The sequence below is a fragment of the Papio anubis genome, chromosome 10, assembly GCF_008728515.1.
Source record: "Papio anubis isolate 15944 chromosome 10, Panubis1.0, whole genome shotgun sequence".
In the NCBI taxonomy this organism is placed as follows: Eukaryota; Metazoa; Chordata; class Mammalia; order Primates; family Cercopithecidae; genus Papio; species Papio anubis.
Window position 1 is genome coordinate 56629355 of NC_044985.1, and position 23734 is coordinate 56653088.

The 23734-nt window shown below is 40.5% G+C and overlaps 1 protein-coding gene across 4 annotated transcripts in view; it reads left to right on the top strand.

The window, feature by feature from the left end:
* Window positions 1–23734, top strand: part of RAPGEF4 (Rap guanine nucleotide exchange factor 4) — a 307950-nt gene that overhangs the window by 200662 nt on the left and 83554 nt on the right. For 2 of the 4 annotated variants that reach the window (XM_003907614.3, XM_003907616.5), the window contains 4 exons: window positions 15542–15595; window positions 15905–16011; window positions 20385–20506; window positions 22070–22253. In XM_003907614.3, coding sequence (XP_003907663.1) covers window positions 15542–15595; window positions 15905–16011; window positions 20385–20506; window positions 22070–22253 — 467 coding nt within the window. The remainder of the gene's footprint in view (window positions 1–15541; window positions 15596–15904; window positions 16012–20384; window positions 20507–22069; window positions 22254–23734) is intronic. The other 2 variants (XM_009182453.2, XM_003907617.4) reach the window with 1 other exon arrangement.

The following is a 23734-nucleotide window of genomic DNA, read 5'->3' on the forward strand; positions in this document are numbered from 1 at the left end:
CTAGGGCAACTTGATGATAAAAGAAAACAAAACTATGTTTAGGGAACCTGGTTTATGAACCTGATCTGAAATGAACTTCATGTTTTATGTAGTATGCTACTTTTCTGATTTGCTTCCGTATTTTATATGGTATGCTTTTAGGACTTTGATCATGTTTGTTTTGATGAGCTTTGCAAAGGCTTAAAAGGTTTCTTGAAAACATCAATAGGTTTTTGCTATTCCAGGAATGTTGCCGAACCTAGATCAAATATACTACTGCTCTCAGGTTTCTGAGTCCGTAAAGGTTATCAGAGTTATTTGTTTGTATATTCTTATCCTGTATTTGTACTAAAGTTTTGTTTATTGTAGCTTTTGCCTACTAGATTGTTTGAGGTAGAAAAAAATCTTTTAAAATTTTCAATCAATACGGATAAATACACTCACATGCAGAGGACTATACAAAAGTCAATTGAGTGCATTATTTTTAATTCAAAGTGTAGGACAAAGACCTCTTTTTTTCATGGTAATTATTTTACCTTTCCCAACTGGGAGTTACTATGCTATTAAAATGATGGCCTAAGGCAGTTTACATAGCATGTATTTAAATATTAAGAGAATGTATTTGTGTTTTTCTGTTGGACATTTTTGTCTTAATTGATCTATTTCTTCCACATTAATATGTATTAGTCTTAATAAAGACACTGGCTATGTTCAAGCAGCCAAAGATAGAACACTTTTCTAAGAGTCTATTCAGAAGAAATATCTCATCCAAAGTTACCTTCAATGCAAGATTCATAATTTGTCAATATGCATTTGGAACCATAATCCATGGCCTGGATTTTCTATTTCAGGGAATTGATTCTGAGAAGATAAGTCCAAATATGAGTGGGTAAGGGAAACTTTTGGCCTAAGTTCATAGCATATTAATACTACTAGCAAATCATTAAAAACTTAAAGACACATTGACAAAAAAAAATTGTTAAATTATGCTGTATACATTTAAAGGAATTTTGATGGTTACAAAGAGTTTATAGCAACATGTAACATTGCTTATGGTTTAGCATTATGTAAAAAGGAAAGATACAAAATTTTACGTGGAGTATGATTACACTTCAGTTAAAAATAAAACAAAACCCACAATTAGAAACAGGGGCTAAATATTAATATTCCAAAATATTAACACAATTATCTTTGAGTAGTTGGTTTTGGAAGATTAAACTTTTTTATAATTTCCAATGAGCATGCATTATTTTGTAATGGAAAAATAGGAAAAGGTAAAAACCTGTACCTGAGTGTATGCCTTGACTACAATTGGTAATCTGATTCTCTGTGTCTATTCTTAACAATGGTGAATTTTTATCATCACATATACTCTTCCTACACTATCTCTCACCTCCTCCCAACTCCAGCTGTAAGCTACAGCCAGACTAGGTGACTTGCAATACCTAAACTCCTGCCTGTGTGACTTTGGCTCCAGCCTGCAATTCCACTCTGCTCCCTCACTGTCAAACCCTGTTCATCCTAAAGACCCTGTTCAAATCCCGCCTTCTCTGGGAAGATTCCTTGAACCACCCTGGACAACTGTTGCCCTTCCCTTCTTCTTCCCCCAACACAAACCTTCTGGCTCTATAAAATACTTGTGTATATGTAAAAGGGTTCTACTGGATGTGCCTTTCATCGGTTTGGGCCAGCCAACAGAGGAGGCGTGAGCATCCCTCTGACCTTCGGAAGCCCTACCTGCCGATTTATCAGTGCTGACACTGACAGGTGACAAGTGGGTAACGACTGCCTATAAAACCGTATGCACTTTCTGACTGTTCATTACCTTAACTTAAAAAGTTAACTGTAGAGATTCTGCAACATATATCATTAAATGTGCTTCACTTATTTTGAATTTAATACTTTGCCTAAAAGTGTTTGTGAGAATTTCTGAGACTTGACATTCAGCTTGTACCTCCAGAAGTCTATGGTTGGCTGCTGACAGCTGTCTGTTGTTAAGACTCAAATCATTGGGCTTCCTAAGTGTTAAATCTAGGAAGAATGTGATCGTGTTATATTTGCAATGCAATATATGAATAAATAGGATGCATTAATATTTTATTCTGTGATCTGCTAAGAAAATATATGCTTTGGCAGGTATAGCTAGTATTTAAATAAAATAGCTATAAAACATTTAATAACATATGAACTTCAATACTTTTCTTGTTTTGATTTTTCATGTGTTTACATACTTTTGAGGGTGTTGGTGGTATTTTAAGTAGTAGATAGTTGACATTTGCCATCAGTTTTCTTAGACATTTCCAGAATCACTGAAGGAATGAATATTACTAAAAATGCTGCGTGCTCTGCTAGGCTCACTGTCTAGCCAGGTGACCTCCTCCTGAAGACTCCCCTCTGTGGAGGTTGGTGGTGGTAACATTTTTTTTCTGGGTGTCTTTCATGCATACAAGCATATACGCATTCCCTTTTCTCCTTCGAGTCATTCCCAAAGGAAAATTGCTGCGTGTTGGGCTGTAGATCAGGATTACATATGAGCAAGTGCTACTCAAATGTTTTTATAAACTTCAAAATTCCAAGGTTTCCTTTACCTTTTTGTATGCCTCATTTGTATAATGGAGGGTTGGTAAGTACTTTCTTAAATTTTTTTGATGAGAAGTTCTAAATCAGACTTTTTCTTCTGAGTTTTCATTAAAGCATAGAATATACATGTAAAAAAAAGTGCACACATCATTTAGGTCAGTACATTTTCACAAATTCAGTCATATAAACAGCATTTAGATCAAGAAACAGAATGTCACCACCACCCCAGAAGCCTACCTCATGTTTCCTTCTAGCCACTCCCCACTATCCTGCCTTCTAAGAGTATAGTAATCTAATTTTTTGCTTTATATCAGTGAAATCATCTGATGTGTGCCTTTTGTATCCAGCTTCTCTCATTCAGCATTCGGTTTATGAGATGTACCCACATTGTTGCATGCAGGTGTGAATTGTTTCCTGTCATTCCATTATGGGACTACACGATGTATTGTTCATTCTGTTGGTGGTGGGCTATGGTGAATAGCACTACTCTGAACATTTTAGTATATGTCTTTTAGTGAATGTATGTACAACATTTTTGTTGGGCTTTTATGTGGCAGTAGATTTCTGAGGTGTTAGGAATGAACTTGTTCAGATTTAGGTTCTATATATGGACTTCCAGAAGTCCATTAACCTCTGAAACTATAAGCACAATTTTAGATATATGTATGTGCATACCATAACTTTTAGGTAATTCTTAGAACTGCCCTAAAAATAGTCAGAAATACTTATCAAAACAACGAAGACTCAACTGGTTTTGTGTCTATCAAGGTAAAAATAAGAAGAAGTCAAGATGGTGGAAAAGAATGTTTTCAGGCTCCAGGACAATCTGTTTTCTAGAACTTCCTTGATCTAAAGGAAATATAAAGGTGTCCACTTGAAATTAATGTGTTTTCCCAAGGAATACTATGCAGCCATAAAAAAGAATGAGATCCTGTCCTTTGCAGGAACATGGATGGAGCTGGAGGCCATCATCTAATGCAGGACCAGAAAACCGCATGCTCTCACTTGCAAGTGGAAGCTAAACGATGAGAACACATGGACCCATAGAGAGGAATAACACACACTGGGGCCTATTGTAGGGTAGAGGGTAGGAGGAGGGAGAGGATCAGGAACAATAACTAATGGGTACTGGACTTAATACCTGGGTGATGAAATACTCTGTACAACAAACTCCCATGACACAAGTTTACCTATATAACAAACCTGCACATGTACCCCTGAACTTAAAAGTTCTTAAAAAGAAAGAAATTAATATATCTTCTGTCCAACCTAAAATACCTTAGTACAGATTTGAACTGAAGGGAAATGTTATTCCTAGGAAGGAAAAAGCAAAAGTAAAATAGTTCACAAGTTAATTTCCAATATCCAATAAACTTAGCTTTTTGATACCTAACCATGAAGAGCAAAACTGGAATTTCAGAAATGAAAAGAGGAAAAATTCTTTTCATGCCACTTCTAGCTAAAAACTCCTCAGAGATTTTTCTGCATATTAATCAAATAAATATTTAATGAACAATCTGTATGCACAAAGCACCACAGGGATTCGGAGGTAACAAAGACACAATTATTTATTTTAAGGACTTCATGTGGTACTTGGAGAAACAAATATATCAATAACTGTGGTGTAAGCAATGAAATATGTACTGTAACAGAGATTCAGGAAATGCAGAGAGGTCCTGAGGGTGCACTCAGGATATGACTGGTGTCTGGCAGAAATATATCCCATAGATCCCTCAAAATCGAGAAAATCAAGAATACCCTAACCTGATCACTAATCTCCCTTTCAGGTGTTTCATCTGATGCATTGATTATGAATCTTCAAAGCACCATGGATGAGAAAAGTCACCTGTAGTGTGCTATATTTTTTTTAAAGCAGTTTCTATAGCTTCTCAGATTGTTTCAGTAGGTGTGTCTCTAATTGAGCCAATCTCATTTTTAAACATCTTGTAACCCAAACCTAGGATTATGATTAACGTAGCATCATTTACCAGAATAGTATCCTTTGAACTCTAATAAATCAGCTGAGCACAACAGATGACATTCTCAAATGTCCATGAAATAAACTAACATTTGCACATGTATTTTTATTCAAACTAGAATTACATAACATGGTAAATCATTATATGTTATTATTTATAGGATGTTATTGTAAGTTTGTTACTGTGACATAGTTTAAAGGATGTATCTACTGTATGCCCAATGGGCTTGAGAAAAAACTTTCGAAGTTTTAAGAAACAGAAACTTGCCTTTCTATCAGGGTATCTAAGATAGTTGTAATCTTGTTAGATGTCAATTGTAAATATGCATGGTTGTAATATTTATAAATTTATTCTCTATACTTAGGTTTTAACATCCCAGGTTAGTAGCCATCTCTTCTGGTGGGGAGAGAATGCTAACTTTGATTGGAATTTTTCAAGCTTTAGAAATCTGGCTTTCCTGAACACAATTAAAGCCCAAGCTTGTGACCCACACTCTGCCATCCTTTACAGAATCCAATTCCTTGATGAGGGCAGTAGGGGAGGGGCTGGGTTTCTGGGGTCCAATGTGTGCACTTTGGGAGTCTCAGTGGTACCAAGTGGCGGGGGCCGTGGGGCTTGGCCAAGGTGACCCTCTTCTGCCTCAACTAGTTAGAATAAGGATAAAGATTGATCCATTCAGCAAATACTGAAATCACACTATTGAGATTTAAATTCACATGTAAACATTTTCCTTCATTTTCAAATACTAATTTCATAAATTATTATTAAATTTCATAAATATGGAGTATGATTTTTTTTTCCTGATTCTCTTAGGAGGGTAATGTAAGGATTATGTTGTGTTTTTATCTATTCTTGGAAACCTTATGAAATGTTTATATAATGAATTTGGTTGAGATAGTTTATTTGTAATTTACAAAGTTTGAAGTATGTTATTTGTGAATATTAAGTATATTATTCAAATACTCCTAAAGGCCAAATGCATTTTCTTTAATAAATTGTAAGTATTTGATTTTCCTGTAAGGTACTTGAGTATTCCAAAAATAAAGACAAATGTGATTGCACAATAATTCCTTTAACTGGAAAACATATTGGCTTATTTAGGTAACATAAATGTTGTTAGAGTGATGACCTTATGATTATATTGACTAAATCCAACTTTAGAAATGCTCACGTTAGTAAGGATTATGAAGTTATAGATCCATAGGGTTCTACTGATACCCATCCAATTCTTTGATGCTCAAAGTGTGGTTCCCACACCAGCAGCATCGACATCACTTGGCAGAAATGTAGAATCTTAGGTAACATCTCAGACCAACATAACCAAAATCTGCATTTTAATGAGATCCCCGTGGGCTTCATGCAGTCATTAAAATTTGCGAAGCACTGATTTTGTGCATCATTTTATCAGACACAAAACCCAGTCCATTTTAAAAAACAAAGGACTGGGAAGAGGGGAATTACTTAGTATTCCTCTCTGTCAGTAAGTTTTCACTCAATTGCAACTCATTGAACCTGATTCTTCACACCACAGTGCAGTGGAAACACCCAGTCAGTTTGCTCCCAACATCCCTTCATATACCTGAACACATAAGTTACTCTCAGTTTTCTCTTTGGTCACCTACCATGAAGTCAGCTAGAATGAATGAATCAATGAAGAAATTCTTCCATTCATTCAATAAATCCTTGAGTAGTTCTGTATGCCAAGAACTGGGGTAGAACAGTGAGCAAAACAAGGTTCTTGTCATGCATGAATGCAGCTAACGTTTCAGTACAGAAAACAGGTAAGAAATGAGCGCAGAATGTCAAGTATGATAAATCCTATAGCAAGAGGGATAAAGAGTGCCAGATTTGGGGCAGGGATACGATATCCTATAGAATGGATAGAGCAGGCCTCTCCAAGAAGGTGTGTTTGAGCAGAGACCTGAAAGAAGTGAGGGTGTGAGCCATGAGGCTGTCTGGGAAGAGAGCATCCAAGCAAAAGGAAGAGAGGGTGTGGCCTAAGCAGAGGACTAGAGAACAGAAGTAAGATCGGAGGTTGCAAGGAGCCAGACAGTTACACTATAGACTATAGAGTTTGGCTTTCACTGGGAGTGGGAAGAGAAGCCATTGGAGGGTTTGGGGCAACATGATCTGATCTGTTTTTATAGGATCATCTGGCTATGGGGTTGATGATGTTGGGGCAGGGATGGCAGGGGATGGAAGCATACACACCTCCTAGGACGGGATCATGATCTCTCTGCAAGGGATAACCAAGGCTTGGATAAGGCACAAGTGGCTATGGAGCACTTGAAATGTAGCTAATGAAATTTAGGAACAGAATTTAAAATTTTTAATTTAAATGAAAATTCCAGCCAGGCATGGTAGTTTACACAATCATGGCTTACTGCAACGTCAAACTTCTGGGCTCAAGTGATCCTCCTGCTTCAGTCTCTCCAGTAGCTAGGACTGCAGGCATGTGCCACCACACCAGACTATTTTTTTTTAATTTGAGATTATAAAGGGAAATGTCATAGTGTTCCAGTCCTTTTGCTAATAAGTGCCAATCCATGAAAATTGCAAGAATTTAACCATGTCTTCAAAATCTTAACATTCATCTTATTGCCAAAAAGTGCTCAACACATTATTCCCAGATTTGGACTTTGTTGTCAGAATTTCTCATATTGGAAACAAGGGTGAATGATGAGGCCAAGGCTTAGATTTGCAAAAGAAGGAGGAAACAGGGGTTGAGGACTCCTTTTCAGAGTTTATGTTTCCATAGAAATCACACTTGTAAGGGGAGACACACCATAATGGGCAGTGGCCTCTGTGGAATATTATGGTTGGCTTGTGTACATCTCTTAGCTTCTACTATTCAAATGCAGTTTTCATAGTAATATGTTGGTATTGCCATTATAAGAAAATCAAGGCTCGATCAAGCCAATTTGTAAGGAAAAAATGAACTACTTTGTAAGATCTCAAAGGAACCATTCTTACTGGTAAGAACAGGGACCTCTCTAAAGTTACCATTTTATTTTTTGCCTCTAAATATCTGGCTTACGAGTGTCTAACAGATATAGACATACCTCCTAGAAAGCAAACCGTCAGAAGATCCTGTATGTTAAAAGAAAGATTACCATCTAATTGAAGCTGCCTCTCTCCACGAGAAGGAATCAGAAACAATCTTACACTATAAGTTAGGGTTTGACAGATTCTAAAAACATGCCATCTTGCAGCACTGTGTTAGGGTATGTTGCAGAGAAACTTGAACCGTTTGCTAGCACCTGCTAAGAACAGTGCTCCCAGACCAGTTGACGGGGCATCCAGGCAGCCTTTTTCCTGGAAGTGCTTCCTTCGTCCAGTTTTACAGACTCACCATGCAGTCTTCTGTATTCTTCTGTCTCTTCTTATAGTCAGACTGCAGCCCGAGACACACTGTAAGCTTCAGCTGATTTATGAGCCACTTAAAATATATATATAATAGCTATCTATTATAGATATTTTACATTTATATAATATACAATCTATTTTATATATATTATGTATTATATATAATATCTATTTATTTTATATATAATAATTCTCTATAATTCTATACATATCATGATCTCTGTATATATAGAGAATTATATATAAATATAAATATAACAAATAACTGTTATATATTTATATATGTAATATATAATCTCAATTGTTATAATATATTTAAAACCAACCAAATAACTCTCTAGAGAGAGACAGAGAGAGAGTATATTTCAACTCAGTGAAATATACACATGAAATAATCCCCTTCCCCCACTGACCACTATTAACTGTGTTGAGTCTAATGCTTTCTTTCTCTCTGGTACTTAGCAACCATAAAAACACCTCAGCCTTAATCCATAAATGTTTGGTCACTTTGGGCCTTTAAAATGTTATTTCAGCTATTAAAGATTAGTCATGTACATGTCTTAAATGTTCAGCTCTTGTTGGAGTTGAATCCCTGAGGATGGGCTGGTGGTCTCAGCATTTGGTGGGGTGGGGGTGTGAGGGTGAGATCTGCATCTCCCATCCCACCTGTCTCTACTTGCGCTTCTCTGCTACTAGTGTATGAAGGAGAGAGAAAGAAGACATTTATTCTTTTGACCAGTCAAGACAAATTTTTCCCTTGAGGGAGATGGCTGGTGGGTCAGAGTGGCTACAGTCAGAGAACCTTGCCCCATGAGATAAGACACTCCTAAAGTCGTTTCCCTGGAGAGTCTGCCTTTATTATGGTGAATGCTCTGAGTGTATTTCACGATGATGATGCTTTCCCTCTCCTTGCCAGAGCCACAAGGAGACCCTTTTTTTTGGCTCTTCATGAGGAGTTGAAGGAAGTAAAACGGGTAGGGTTGAAGTAGGTAAAATTCACGTAGTGTGGGGGCGCAGCTAAAAATGCCCATCCGCAGGAGTTTCTCACTCTCAAGCTAATCCACATGCAGCCTCCAGCAATCATCAGGACTACCATTTAAGTGTTCTTACCAGTTTGTGGTTTCCAGGTGAGCGAATCTCTCAGTCGGGACTCTGGATTCTCCTGTCTCTCCAGATTTCTGGGTGGCAGTTTGCTTTGCAACCTCACTTCTCTGAGGACCCCAAGAGCAATCATTATTTTCATGGCCATTAAGTGACAACTGTCAAGCTCTTTACAAGAGAAAGCTGAAACTGGGAATCTCTAAGCCAATTTTGAACTTAGGGGAAAAGACTTGGGGAGGAAAAAGAAGCCTTCAAGTGGAAGGCAAAGAAGTCTCTAGATGATTTTTCCATTATTTCACAAATGGAAAAACTTACAGAGTTAATTCAGAGTAGTGAAATCTGCCTATGAGTCTGACTTAGTCCTTATTTTAATTTCATCTGGGCGGCCCCAAAGAGTGATGACATTGATGATAATTATTACAAGAATGAGACATACATTTCAAAGATCTTAGTTATATTATTCAAAAATGCCAAAACAAGGGAATATAGCTCCTAAAAGTATATCAGTTTCACTAAAACACTGAATACTGCTCTCTACCTCCTAGATGTTCTCAGCTGAAATAAGAAAAGGGGGATTTGAAATCCAAAATGTTGCAGCATTTATTAGACTCATATTGTCTTGTAATTGTTTAACCTATAGAAGTTTGGCTTTTTCAACAAGACCAAGAGCCCATTTTGGCCAGTTACCTTATCAGAGTCTCCTTCTTTAGCTTCATGCACTGCTCTGCACACAACAGACCTTCATTAAATCCTTGAATCAGATTCGATACGGACTTGCTTGACGTTTTACCACACTGGGTTGGCAGGAGTGGTGTCCCAATCTTGCTTGTCATTCTTGTCTCTTGGTTTAAAATGCTGTGCCTTGCAAAAGGCTTCTGTGAGCAAGTACTTGAGGAAAAAGAATTACCCCCTTTCAAAAGGGTCTGAATATGGTCTTTCGTGAGGCCTATTACAGTGCCTTGTACCTCATTATAATCTACCAGGGAGTTATTGTGCATCTTGTAATGGAGGCTAAATTCATAGTTTTCATTCACCTGATTAGTATTTCTGTATTGGCTCTGGTGCCAAAAGGAATATTTTCCCTCTCCGTTTCTCCTTTTTAGTAGTAATATAAACATAATACAAGGCAGTAGAAAGAGCATCCCCTTTCCAGAAACAAACAAAAACCAATTACAGTTAGTCCTGAGGGAAGTCTTTCATGGAGAAAGCCAAGAAAAGCAGAAAGAAAGCTGAATGCCTCTGCCTTTATCTGTCCTCCCTGCCTCACTGTTTTAGGATCACATTGTCACAGCCCCATTTGGATTCTTTCATGCTCGGGTAGGGAGGAAGAATTTTTATCAACGGATGATTGATGTGTCAAAATCTAGAAAATTTCATTGGAGAGGGGTCCATGCCTTTCGGGGCTCATTTGTTATACGTGTGTTGGCTATAGGGCCAAACAGGGGGCCCTAGGAAGCAAACTCAGCAGGCCAAATGCAGCCCCTACTCTGTGCCGTCCTGCTGTCCTCCTGCCTTGCCTAGAGCTCAGCAGGAAGAGTGCCCGGGAGGATATGGTGTGGGGAGTGAGTGAGAAGGCTGGGTGGCAGCTGTGGCAGTCCTGCCCAGCCCTGAGGCCACTGCAACTACTCTTCTGTACCGGTCCTGGGGCAGCTGCCCTCTTATCAACTCTTTGCCCTTTGGTTCTGCCTTTGGGCTGGTTTTCTTTCTTTGAATCTCACGGATACTGCAGTGCTGCTTCTTTCCTTCTTCCATTTAACCTAATCATTTATAAAATGAAATTCTTTTCCATATTTATCCGACTTCTGGCTGGAGAGAGATCGGATGCGGGAGGCTCTTGCCTCCCTCTCAGCAGTGGTCCCGCGGCATCTCTGGCAGGGCAGTACCTCTAGGATTTTGGGACACCCTGCAGGGTTCCAGCTCCCACCAGGACACCTGGCTCAGGCCCTGGTCATGCTTCCTTCTCCCTCTGTCCCTTTGCTCAAGGGCCTCCTGCTTTGCCAATATTGGCACTACCTCTCACAGTGGTCTATTTGGCTTCTGAAATTTTCCTCCCCCGGTGCAACACTTCCCTCATTATATTCCCTCTGTGGAAAATACACTGAGTGGTTTCCATCTCCTGGTTGCACTGGACTGCTACTCCTCTCCCTGGTATATTTGTCTTAGCCCTGATGGGACAGTCCCTCAATGCTAAATGTTGTTTTATTGTTACAAAGTTGCTTTTCTTTTCTTTTTCTTTCTTTTTCTTTTTTTTTTTTGAGATGGAGTCTCTCTCTGTCGCCCAGGCTGCGGTGCAGTGGCACATTCTCGGCTCACTGCAAGCTCCGCCTCCCGGGCTCACACCGTTCTCCTGCCTCAGCCTCCCGAGTAGCTGGGACTACAGGCGCCCCCACCACGCCCGGCTAATTTTTTTTTGTATTTTTAGTAGAGACAGGGTTTCACCATGTTAGCCAGGATGGTCTTGATCTTCTGACCTCGTGATCCACCCGCCTCAGCTTCCCAAAGTGCTGGGATTACAGGTGTGAGCTACTGCGCCCAGCCCACAAGGTTGCTTTTTAAAAAGTTAATTGAGACCAAGCATGATGCAGGTGCTAATATGTAATCTCAGTAGGTCACTGTGAATATTTATTGCTGGAAATTCATCAGATCAAGTCTGATACCTGATGACCTAGAACAGCTTAGATGCAATTTTCTCAATAACTTGAATCAAACAGATCACAGACTTTTCCAAACGGTGGGCCAAGATGTCTCTAGAAGAAAACCGCAGGTGGATGGGGTCATTGTATCTGTAATGGAGACATTGGAGTGAAATAGACCTGGAGTCTACTCTCAGCAATTCCAGTTATTGGCTGTGTGAGCACAGGCAAGTCCCTAGGTGTCTCTGGCCTTAGCTGTCTCCATAAACAATGGGAGTCAGAATATAGCAAGGAGATACATGTAAAGGAACATGTGTGCACAGCATGTGTAAACCTGCCTCTAGGGCTGGCTTGCTTTCTTTGCTTCTCACAAATATCACCATGTTTTTGTCTTTCCTTCTCCTGTTTAACCTAAGAATTCATAAAATGACATTCTTTCCCTTATTTTTCTACAGTGCAGCTAAGGTGGAATTCTCAAAAGAAACTTTACTTGAAAACCAAGGGAAACCAAAAAGGAAGTAAATAATCTGACACAAAGGCAATAAAGTAACACTTGTAATGCAGGGGTCCCTGAACAGGCATTGGCCAGTGACTATTTCCAAGGACGTGGCCTGCCTGTCAGGCTTGCCCTCTGTCTCAAAGCATTTGACTTCTATGTGTCAACATAGTTCTGAGGATGTGGCATATTGCCTAACTGAATACAGTGTCCCTTTCAAAGACAAATTCCTATTCCCTCAAAATAAAACCTTCCCTGCTTGCCCCTGCATGTGTTCCTTAGAGGTTTTATTTAAATAAAGGGACCATCCCCTCCTCAAGGCATCCTGCATTCATCATGTTGCCCCTAAACCTAAAATCTTTGAGCCAGAGAAGGATCTGAGAATTCTGCCTTTCAACAGATGAAATACCCTCTTGGTCCTGGAACTGGTACTATGATTATCTAGCTAAAAGACAACCTTGTGTACATTTACCTCCTTAGAAGTTGCAAATCAAAGAAAAAGTTCTGGTTGAAGCTTGATACTTCCTTGCTTTAGTAACACTTTCTTTTCAGGGTTCCAAGGAACCAGAAAGGGAGCTGTCCAACAAAATAAAGTAGCCTAGGTACCACTTGTTAGCATTTTGTTAAAATATAGCCATTTCTTTAGAAACAAATTAAAACATGCAATCTTCAAATAATGTTTCATTGCACCTACCAAAGAATAAACACTTATCACCAGTCCAGAAGCCTGGGCATCTTCTTGGCCTTGGTTCTGGCAGCCTCTCAAAGATTACTGCAAAGGAAAGTAGGTTTTTCATTGGAAAGAAAAGGTGAACTCAGAAACGAATCCCATACCCATTTACTCTAGACCACACCTATCTGCACCTCTTTCCTCTAATACAAGAAGAAACGGATTTCTACTATTATTTTCAAGAAACCAGAGGTCTTTACAATTTGATACAGTGAGGCTCAGTCCTAGACTGTAAACCAACCTGTGTAATGAAAAGAGGTGAGAGGCTTAAGAACCTGGGAACTCACAACTTAGAAATATGTAGTGTGTTTTAGCTGCATGTTTTCAAGGTCCTGGTGTATGATGGTCTTGCATGTTTGAACGCTTCTCTGGGTGATATGCCGTTAAAGATTTCTTGTCTTCTTTGAGGTGTTAGGTGCAAGTACAGGGACTCTTGTGAGCTCATAGTCTGTCTCCATCAGTAGGTCTGCCATAACAGAGCATGGACTATTTCAGGGCAAAATCAGTCCGTGTTTAAAGCAACTGTTGAATTGGACTAGAGTGATACTTCTTGATCTGTGCTGGTTGTAAACAGTATGCTGCTAAAATACTATAATATTGCTTGACATCTGTGCTACAGTGATTTCAAGAGGGGAAAAAAGTCTGCTAGATGCCAGCGGGGTGATGAAAATGTTTAAATAATTTGGCTCAGTGAGATTTCAGCCATTCTAAATACATCTGTATCTTATCTATGCTGTTATTTTAAAGTTTAGTATTCTTTTCTCTTTTTCCTTGATTCTATTATAAATCAAAAGCATCAACCCACTTGAAACTTGTTGATAAAAAAGGTATATATTTATGCATCTATATTTGTATTTAGCTACGTACAATATTATATATTGGCCTTTATTTACTCCATTAATTTTTTATTAGGACTAGAGAGAAAACTTATCAATTTATTTTCACTGTAATGGCTTCTATTTGCAAACAGTAGGGTTTTTAGTACAAAGCATAATAATCTCTACATCAGTTTTCCATGACTGCTATAACAAATTACCACAAATGTAGGGGTTTAAAACACACCTTAATAACCTAACAGTGCTATTGTTTAGAAGTCTGAAATGGGGATCACTGGGCTCACAATAAGGTGTCAGCAAGGCTGCGTTCATCTGGAAGTTCTCGGGGAAATCTCTTTTGTTTGTTTTTCTCCTTTTCCATCTTTTGGAGGCTGCTCTCATTCTTTGGCCCTTGGCATCTTTCATATTCAAAGCCAGTTCTGACTTCTCTACTTCCCTCTGCCATCTTTTAAGCCCCCTTATGTTTACCTTCGGCCCAGCTAGAAACACCAGGATGATCTCCTTGGTTTGACGCTTAACTTAATCTAAATACCCATGGAGTCCCTTTTGCCGTGTAACCTGACATATTTGAAGGTTCTAGGGATGAGGACATAGACTTTTTCTGTTGTTGTTGGGGGAGAATTATTCTGCCTACCACAATCTCATAAGAAATAAATCTGCCATCTTTTCTTATCTTCTGAAAGTGGCATAAATGGCCTTGTATTGGTGGTTCTGTCACTCCCCTTGACTGGATAAATTTTTCTCCACCATTTGGAATACCATTACCAGATTATTTCAGAGCAAGAAAACGAAGGGGTCTCCATAAGACTAGAGGGCTTAATATGTAGCTGTGTGGTAGTAATTTTTCTGGGATTACATTCAATACCTCCATTTGAAGAATGTGGTTAATAGGCCAGGTGTTGTGGCTCCTGTCTATAATCCCAGCACTTTGGGAGGCCAAGGCAGAAGGGTCCCTTGAGGCCAGGAGTTCGAGACCAGCCTGGACAACATATCGAGACCCCCATCTCTACAGAAAAAAATTAACTGGGCATGGTGGTGCAAGCCTGTAGTCCTAGGTACTTGGGAAGCTGAGGTGGGAGAATCTCTTGAGCCTGGGAGTTCAAAGCTTTGAAGCTGCAGTGAGCTAGGATCACACCACTACACTCCAGCCTGGGCAACAGAGCAAGACCCCATCTATCTAAAAAATAGAATGTAGATAATCATATGTATTTTCTCTGGAGCCTAGAGCTGATCTGACAGTCACAGAATCCTGAACTCTGTACACTTTCTTCTGCTTAGTAGAAGAAAGAGAAGTGTACTAACTGCCTCAGTGGGCTCTAGGAGCTTGAGTGCATAGAACCGCCAAGAAGTCACATTTAAAAATTAAAACTTTATTTCTAAAAATTCAAATTGCAGAAGAAGAATCTTAACTACACAAGAGAGAGATGAAATAACTCATTTCCATCCCATATCAATACTTTCTTCCCACCCCTGGAGACAGGTCATTTTAATCTCTATTTATGTTTATCTTGTTTTGCTTTTTCCTCTGCTCTGATGTTTGTTAGGCTCTGAATAGATATTTATTTCCTCTTCTCATTAAGCCTACAAACATCTAATCATTCCTATCTATTTGGTTTTTCATTTTTAATAATTTATATTTAAATGTTGGCAAATTGAACGGTCTAATTTTGCCCTTTGAATGCCTATGCATTCAAGTTCTTTAGGCAGAATTTATCTCTTGTTTTTTAAATTCTATTTTGAGTTTTATAAAAAATTGATGTTTCTTATTATCCCCCAACCCATAATTTTCTTCAGTAAACTTTTTGTTTAATTTTCTTTTGCTTTAACATTTTATTTTTCAGACACCTCTCATTGAACCTCACGTTCCTCTTCGTCCTGCTAACACCATTACCAAGGTAATGGGATGTAGGTGGGTTGATGAGCCATTGAGCTAGCTTCTTAAGTACCTCTGGAGGTGATCCATATGTCAGGGCATCACATCAGGAAGCCTCTGATACATTTTCTAGAGACAGGAAATATGCAATGTCTCAGTTCTCAACATAAACCAGTGACATATCACACAAGTGAACAAAATAAACATACTGAGTGAGTTACATTTTCCAAGCCAGAGTCAGATTGGAAAGTGGTTTCAGGATTTGTTTGGTTTGTTTTCCTTCTATAAACACTTCTTTCTCCTCCCCTCCTTCCACCTGATTACAATCCAGGTCCCTTCAGAGAAGATCCTCAGGGCTGGAAAAATTTTACGAAATGCCATTCTCTCTCGAGCACCTCACATGATAAGAGATAGAAAATACCACCTAAAGACATACAGGTATGTGTGCTAATTCTAAAGGCTGTGGCCCGCTCACATTCATATTTAGTGAAAATTGAACAAAAATGCTTCTCCCTGTTTTCCTTGTGGGTGCAGCCCATTTTGTAATGCCTTCAGGTTCTGGAAGGTTAGGCTTGTCTTAGATCTCAGCTTAACTGCAGTTGCTTAATTATCCTTAATATTCCCAGCACCTCCTAAACTAAGTTGTTTGGATATTGGTTTAGTTGTGATGAACAAAGAGAGGAAAATTTTTGTAATTTCTGTTTGCTAGTGACTTTTAGGAAGCCTACTAGATTTAGATCACATTCAACCAACATTGACTGCACACTTATTTATACTCAAAGACCTGTACCAGATCCCTTTTGGTATATTAGCTCATTTCATCCACATAACACTGCTAGACATGTATGACCATTTTTCAGATAACAAAATTGAGGCTTGGAGAAATTAGTTTTGCTTGTCCAAATCACAAGTCTAGTGAGTGGCAGGGCCAGGATTTAAACCAAGGTTGGTTGATTTCCGGATTCAGTGATCATTTCATTCATTCAGTCATTCATTTATTACACAAGTTTAGCACTTACTGGGTGCCGGGCACTATTGTGTTTAAAGCCCTAAGGATACAGCAGTGAACAAAACGTACTTTACAGAGCTTATTTTCTAAAGTAGGATTCCATCCTAGCATGCATATAGTAAGATACACAACTCTGTATCACATATATATTCATATAGAATATGGATTCCTAATTGTAGTTGTCACTGGAGTTAAGAAATGACAGAGATAAAGACTGAGGTTTCATGGTTAGCTGAACCTTCTGGGATGACTGTACCATGGTGGGCCAATTAAGAACTCGAGTCTAATCCCTAACTTTTGATTTTATTAATTCAGCAAGTGTTGAGGGACTAGAATTGCCAATATGTGGCACACAAGCCTTCACTCTGTCTTCCCAGTCCCAGGGTTCAGACATGACAGCCCTGTTTCAGCAATCAGTGAGACTCTCTTTCCCATTTAGCCTAGACATGACCTCAGAACCCATCAGCATTGGCATGAGTCAAAACCCATTTGACTCACAGGAACCAAATTCATAAGACATACTGAAAAGCTAGAATACAAATTTCAAAGTTACCATGAAGGATGTATATCTTCTACCAACTATGATAGAACCTATAAAGGTTCTGGTTCAGGAATTTGAGCATAAATAACTGCTCAGTAAATGTTAGTTGAATGTGATCTAGATCTAGTATCTACAGGGTTCACCTTAAAGCAAACCTACCAAGTATACGTGCCTCAAGATCCAGTTTCCCTCTCAAGGACAGAGATAGAAAAAATATATTGCATATTCTTCCTCTTCTGATTATTTTTTCTATACTCCATGCAAACTAATACTCTTCTGCTTGCATTTGGCATGAATATGTTACAAGACCAAAATTGATAGTGTGTTACATTCAGATTGCCCTCTTGTTGACAGAATTTTGGAAATGAGGTGGGACTTGAGAACATGCCTTAATCTTATCAGTAGCATATTCCACTTAAGACACATTCCGTCTCTTAGGACAGATTGATTACCTAGCCCTTTTTATGTTGATATTAACTAACTACCATTTTGGATGTTTACATTTGTAAGTCCTGTTCTCCAACACTGCAAGTTGATTCTTTTTCTAGTCTGTGGACCTGTATTAGTCTGTTTTCACACTGCTACAAAGAACTATCTGAGACTGGGTAATTTATGAAGAAAAATGGTTTAACTGACTCACAGTTCCACAGGCTTAACAGGAAACATGACTAGGGAGCCTCAGGAAACTTACAATCATGGCAGAAGGCAAAGGGGAAGCAGGCACATCTTACCATGGCAGAGCAGGAGAGAGAGAGAAGGGGGAGGTGCCACATACTTTTAAATGATCAGATCTCATGAGAACTCATTCACTATCAAAAGAAAAGCAAGGGGAAAATTTGCCCCCATGATCCAATCACCTCCCACCAGGCCCTTCCCCTGAAGCATGGAAATTACAATTTGAGATGAGATTTGCGGGGCACACAAAGCCAAACCATATCAGGCCATATCAAACCATGTGGCCAAAGTCACATAGCTACACACTGCTATAATTTTAAGAAAAGTAAAGATTAAAATAAATAAATCAATGTGTCACTTGTCTTCAGAGAGAGTTCAACCTTTTAAATTCATTCAGGGGATCTCAAAGATCTCATATGGTTAAAGGAACTTTTTCTTTTCAAAATTATATTACTTTTTCCCCTAATTTAAGATGTGATTGCACTTTGCCAAGTATTGACTTGCATTAGGGAAAATTCATTAAAATATGTCATGTTTGATGATAGATCATGGAAACTAGAAGTCAGAAACCATCATCTCTTTCATGCTCCATTGTACTAAGGTTTTAAACCCCTGAAATATAGGTGTTATGTCTGTTCCACACCCTGTGACACAAATTAATGATCTATTGGGAATAACCATAGGACTCAACTGGAAGCCGGAAGCATGATTTCTTTTTTCTGCAGGACAGTCTGAGTTCCTTGTCCCAGATCTTATACTTTCCAGTTCCATTCTCTCTCTCCCTCCTGCTTCTCACTCCATTATATTATTGCTGCAGTATTAGGGGGCTGTAGTCTCTCCAGATGCAGCATAACCCCCCAAAATCACTGTACTAGAGGTCTGCTGTCAATTCTAAATCATCTAGGGATCGTTAATGGAAAGGATACCTGTGATTCCATCAGCTACAAGTGGCACAACTGTGTGTCGTTGTTCAGTATTCTGACTGCAAGATTCTTATACCCTTTGTAAGGACTCATCAGATGCTCTGGGATCATCTCAAGTCCATGTGCTCTTTTTAGTAAAGGTAATCATTGAATTAAAAGCCAAATTAAATTGATTTTATGTATTTTTACATGATTTTTACCATTAATCAATTCTCAAATTAGGAAAGAAATATTCTGGAAGGTCTTGTGTTTGGTTCAGAATGATTTATAAGTAGGTGACTGTGCCCATTGAAGCTCTAATGTATGGTTATAGACTGTAATAAGGGCAGTCCTGGAAATATAATGACCTTCTCAGTATACCCTCCCTGTGAAATATTGTGAGGTCAGGGTCAACCCCAAATCAAGGAATCCCACGATTCCTCTGATAGATTTCAGAGGTCTAAGATTAAAATTATTAGAGCTGGAAAAGGCTTTAGAGGCCATCATTTGCTCCTCCTTTTTTTTTTTTTTTTTTTTTTTTTTTTACAGGCAAGGAAAGTGAGAACCAGAGAGTTGAAACCATGTGGCCAAAGTCACATAGCTAAGTAGCAGACGTAGTTCTGTATCTCATGTCTCCCGCCACTTCAAGATTGTTCCTAAAGTGGCACAGAACCATGAGTCTCCTCCAGTTTCAACTAGAGAGGAGCTCCCTAGCCCATGCCCCAGAGGTGGTGCTGTCGTTAGCATGAGAGGGGAGGCCACCAGTGATTCAGTCCCAGCTGCAGACAGCCAGCTGCTCTGTGACTCCCTGCCTTGTTCCATCATCCCTTGGGATTGAGCCATCACTAGGACTTCAAGATTCCATTTCCTCTCTTGAACCATCATGTTGTGGACACCTGCCCCCTTCCCTCACCCCATGGGCAGTTTCGGTATTCCCGAATATGTGAGTGTGTATGCTTATGCATTTCCTAACTAATGTATGCAGTTTGCTTATCCAGACCAACTCACCACAGAAGGGCATCTTGGGGATCGATGTGTGAATATACAGGAAGCCAGCAAGCATTTGGAGCTCTTCAGATGACAGGCTCTGGAGAAGTGCTAATGCTCATTACACAGAACTTTTTCAAGGAGATTTGCATCCCTAATTGCTTGTTTCTCCCAACACCCCTCCGAGGAAGATCAGTAGTATTACTTGAAAATATAAAGTGCTATATAATTTTGCACTTATACGGCGCCTTTCATAGCACCTCTGAGTGCCTCATAAACATTAACTCGTTCGGCACAAGACTCAAGTGGAGAGAGTCAGTGTGTATTTGCTTTGCCTCCATCTTGCACTGAGATTTTCTGGGACTGGCTCACTAGGACAGAGTTTCTGTTCCTCTGATTAGCTTGCCAGACAATCTCCCCCTCTGGCAGCCCCCTGGTCTCCCCTGGTGCTGCAAGTTGTAATGCTTTCATTTAACCAGCCTTGCTTTAAAGGTCTGTCATGAGCTGAGTGGCTTTTTTGGCTTGTATTAGCATTTGAGAACCTGAAGCTACTGCGTGTGGTGCTTTGTTTGCCGTGAGACCTCTTCTGGTAGGAGACCATTAAGCCCTTTGATAGGTTCTCCTCTCAGAAGCCATCTCCCATCCTCTGTCTGAAAAGGGGTGACTTCCCCACCCTTTATGTCTCACCTCTCCTTAGACAATGCTGTGTGGGAACTGAGCTAGTGGACTGGATGATGCAGCAGACACCATGTGTTCACTCCCGGACTCAAGCTGTTGGCATGTGGCAAGTCCTGTTAGAAGACGGTGTTCTCAACCACGGTAAGATGAGCCCCTCTCAAGAAATGCTAAGTGCATTTCCCTGGGTAAGTAGTTGCTGAACTCCCAAATGGGCAAGAAAGAATTACAATCCCTTTAGGGACCTGCAGAGCTAGCATCTTCATTTAGCGATACAAATGCAGCAAGTAGATGCTATTGATTGCTATGTTCCACCATTGTACCTTCCTAACTTGGGAGAATGTATGAAAGGAAAATGAAATTGCAGCCTGAGTGCATCAGTTCCAATTATGTTTATTAGTTTGCATTCACGGTTCATTGATAGTGTGATTATACTCTGAGCAGTGCATAGCAATCCTGATACAGGGGCAGAATGAAGAGCAGTGAAGTGTGTGGCTGGGCTGATGACATGAAAGTAAGTAATGAATTCGGAAGCTGCCTTTTAACTGTGCCACTGTCTGGGAGAGCCAATTTGTATACCCACAGGATGACCATATTTAAAATCAAGAATGTGCTCTGCAATTGTGGCTCTTGATAACTGCAGGGGCTATAATTGAACAGAGTAGCTCTTCAGGACTGGCATGTAACTCTGGCCAAACTCTCATGCCATTTGTTTAAGACACTTCCAAACAGACAAAATATTAAAACCATTAATTTCATTTTCCAACACCTGGGAATCTAGTAATGGTTTTGCCAGCGTTTCTCGTACTTTAATGTGCATACATGTCGCCTGGGACTCTTGTTAAAGTGCAGATTCTGATGTAGCTCATCTGGAATGGACTCAGAGTCTGTATTTCCAACAAGTTCCCAGATGCTGCTGCTGCTGCTCCTCCAGGAATCACCCTTTGAGCAGCAGGGGATCTACTGCTTGTCTTTACCTTTTGAGAGTATTGATGCTCCATCCTGAAAAGGGGCTCAAGGCTCTAAGACATGTACATGAGGGATTCTGAGCCACGTTCATTGTCTTTGTTCTACCAAGATTTAAATCCTGTTTAAACGAACAAGAGGAAAAAACTTTAAAAAATCAGATTTGGAAGAAAATTACCACAAAATCCTTCTAGCAGTATATGATCTAGAAACCTGGTCTGGTCAGCTTTGTTCAAACAACTAATTTTATACTAACATTTTTTTCCAGAGTGCAGACAGTACAGTTGATAAACAGTACATATAGAAAGAATAACATAAATTCTGATCCTGACAAAGCAGATTGTTTTTAAAGCCTGTACTTTAAAAAGCCGTGACAGAACATGACCTGGCAGTTGGTTCCTTTCCTGTTGGGGACACAGGTCCCACATCCTAGAAAATATCAGGAAGGCGATTTCTGCAGGTCAAATTGTTCATCTCAGAAACGCTGGCAGGTCCTCAAAGGGAGTCCCACGGAGGCCCAGGAGATGGGCGGGTCTGAGAGGGCTGTGGTGTGCATGACTGCAGCCCCGAGGTCATGTCTTCCAGCTGCACAGCCTGGGCAGGGCAGAGTGAGAAGGGTGAGGAGGCTCCCGGCTTTGCTGCCACTTGGCCATCCTGCCCGACACCCTGCATTTGTTTCCAGTGAACGGAGCTGTGAGGCTGAGGTGCCACAGCTGACACGTGCTTCCATGTTTCCCGTAGTGGACCAGGAGCACCATTTCCAAGACAAATATTTGTTCTATCGATTTCTGGATGACGAGCACGAGGATGCCCCTTTGCCTACTGAGGAGGAGAAGAAGGAGTGTGATGAGGAGCTCCAGGATACCATGCTTCTGCTGTCACAGATGGGCCCTGACGCCCACATGAGGATGATCCTCCGCAAACCGTGAGTGAGAGCTCGTGGCTCACCCCTCCAGGTCCCGAGGCCGCCTAGTGTGTAGACGTACCGCGGGGACAGACACAAGGCTGCTCTCAACAGCCCTGACCGTACCCCATGGAACAAAAGGGAGCAGCTGAAGGGTGCCACAGCAGTGCTTGTCTCTGTTATTTTAATTTTTGTGTTTGATCCGGATGGCTCTATTTTCCATTTGCATGAGTTAAAGCTGTAGAGGTTGTCATTAGTTGGCTCGGGCTGTCAAAACTGAGTCCCCATATTAAATGACCTTTGGTCAATGACAAACAGAAACTGCTCTGTTTCTATGCCAGTCTGCAGTAGCACCTTTCTCCCTACTGCAACAGGACAGAGGTCATCAGGGCCATAGCCTTCATACCCAGGCCTGCGTTCATTTGTTCCTTCACTCATTCAGCACATGCTCCTACCCTCCTCTGAGGCTTCTTAAAGCTCATTCTTCTGAGCACACCACATCTGCATTACCCCTGTCAAGTCCCCCATTGAGCCACTGAGGCAGTCTCTCCCTTCTGTCTCTGCTGAACCCACCTTACCTTCAGGAGCAGGCCACCATCTGCCATTGAGGACTCTGAAATGTTTAATCACATCCACTCAGGAAGAATGTATCATTAAGCCCCCGTTCGATGCAGGGCACTCCACTAATGGCTATGGGGCATATAAAGAATCACACGCTGTGGTCCTGATCCTCAGGGAAACCTTTTCAGTAAGCGGTGACTTGGCACTTGCTTCCGAAACCAGCACACAGGCTTGTATTTTTCGGCTGGAAATGAAGACGCCCTCTGCCCTGCAGCCAGCGTTGGCCAGCTGTGGATGTCAGCTCTGAGTCATGTTTGGCTGACCTTGGTGCATTAGTCTCGACAAGGGCATTACATGTTACATGTCCTGGGTGTCTGCTGGGTGCTTTCCAAGAGTGAGGTGTCCCTCAGGCCAGCCTTCCCAGAGGCTGCCCCTCAGACCAACCGGCAGGAGCCTCCCTGAAGGCACTTTAATTTCCTTTCCCCAGGATACTTTCACTTGCCCTTACTCAGGGCTGTCCCCTTTGTCAAAACTCTCTCGTGGGGTCGGCCTCTCCCACACCATGTGTTTCAAAGGCCTCCCTCATCCCAGCAGATACCATCATCCTTAACTCTAGAACCATGCTCTTCAGGTCTGTAAGCCTCAAAACCCTTTCTTCACACAAAAATATGAACAGGAAAATCCAAAACATCAAACAAAGCTAGAGCTTCACTGACATAAGCAGGAGTGGGGTCCAAGAAACCTGTCCAGCCAGTGTATGCTTTCTCTGAAGGATCGTAGGACAGCGTGGCTGAGGGGGCCCAAGAGAATCCCTGGGGCCCGGGAAACTCAGATGAACACCACCATTTTAAGCCATGTTTTCTTCCTTGTCCCCTCTTGTCCCACTGTCCCTCCTGCATATTTCCCCATCATTTCCTGGGTCCATCCCCTTTTTGCTGTCC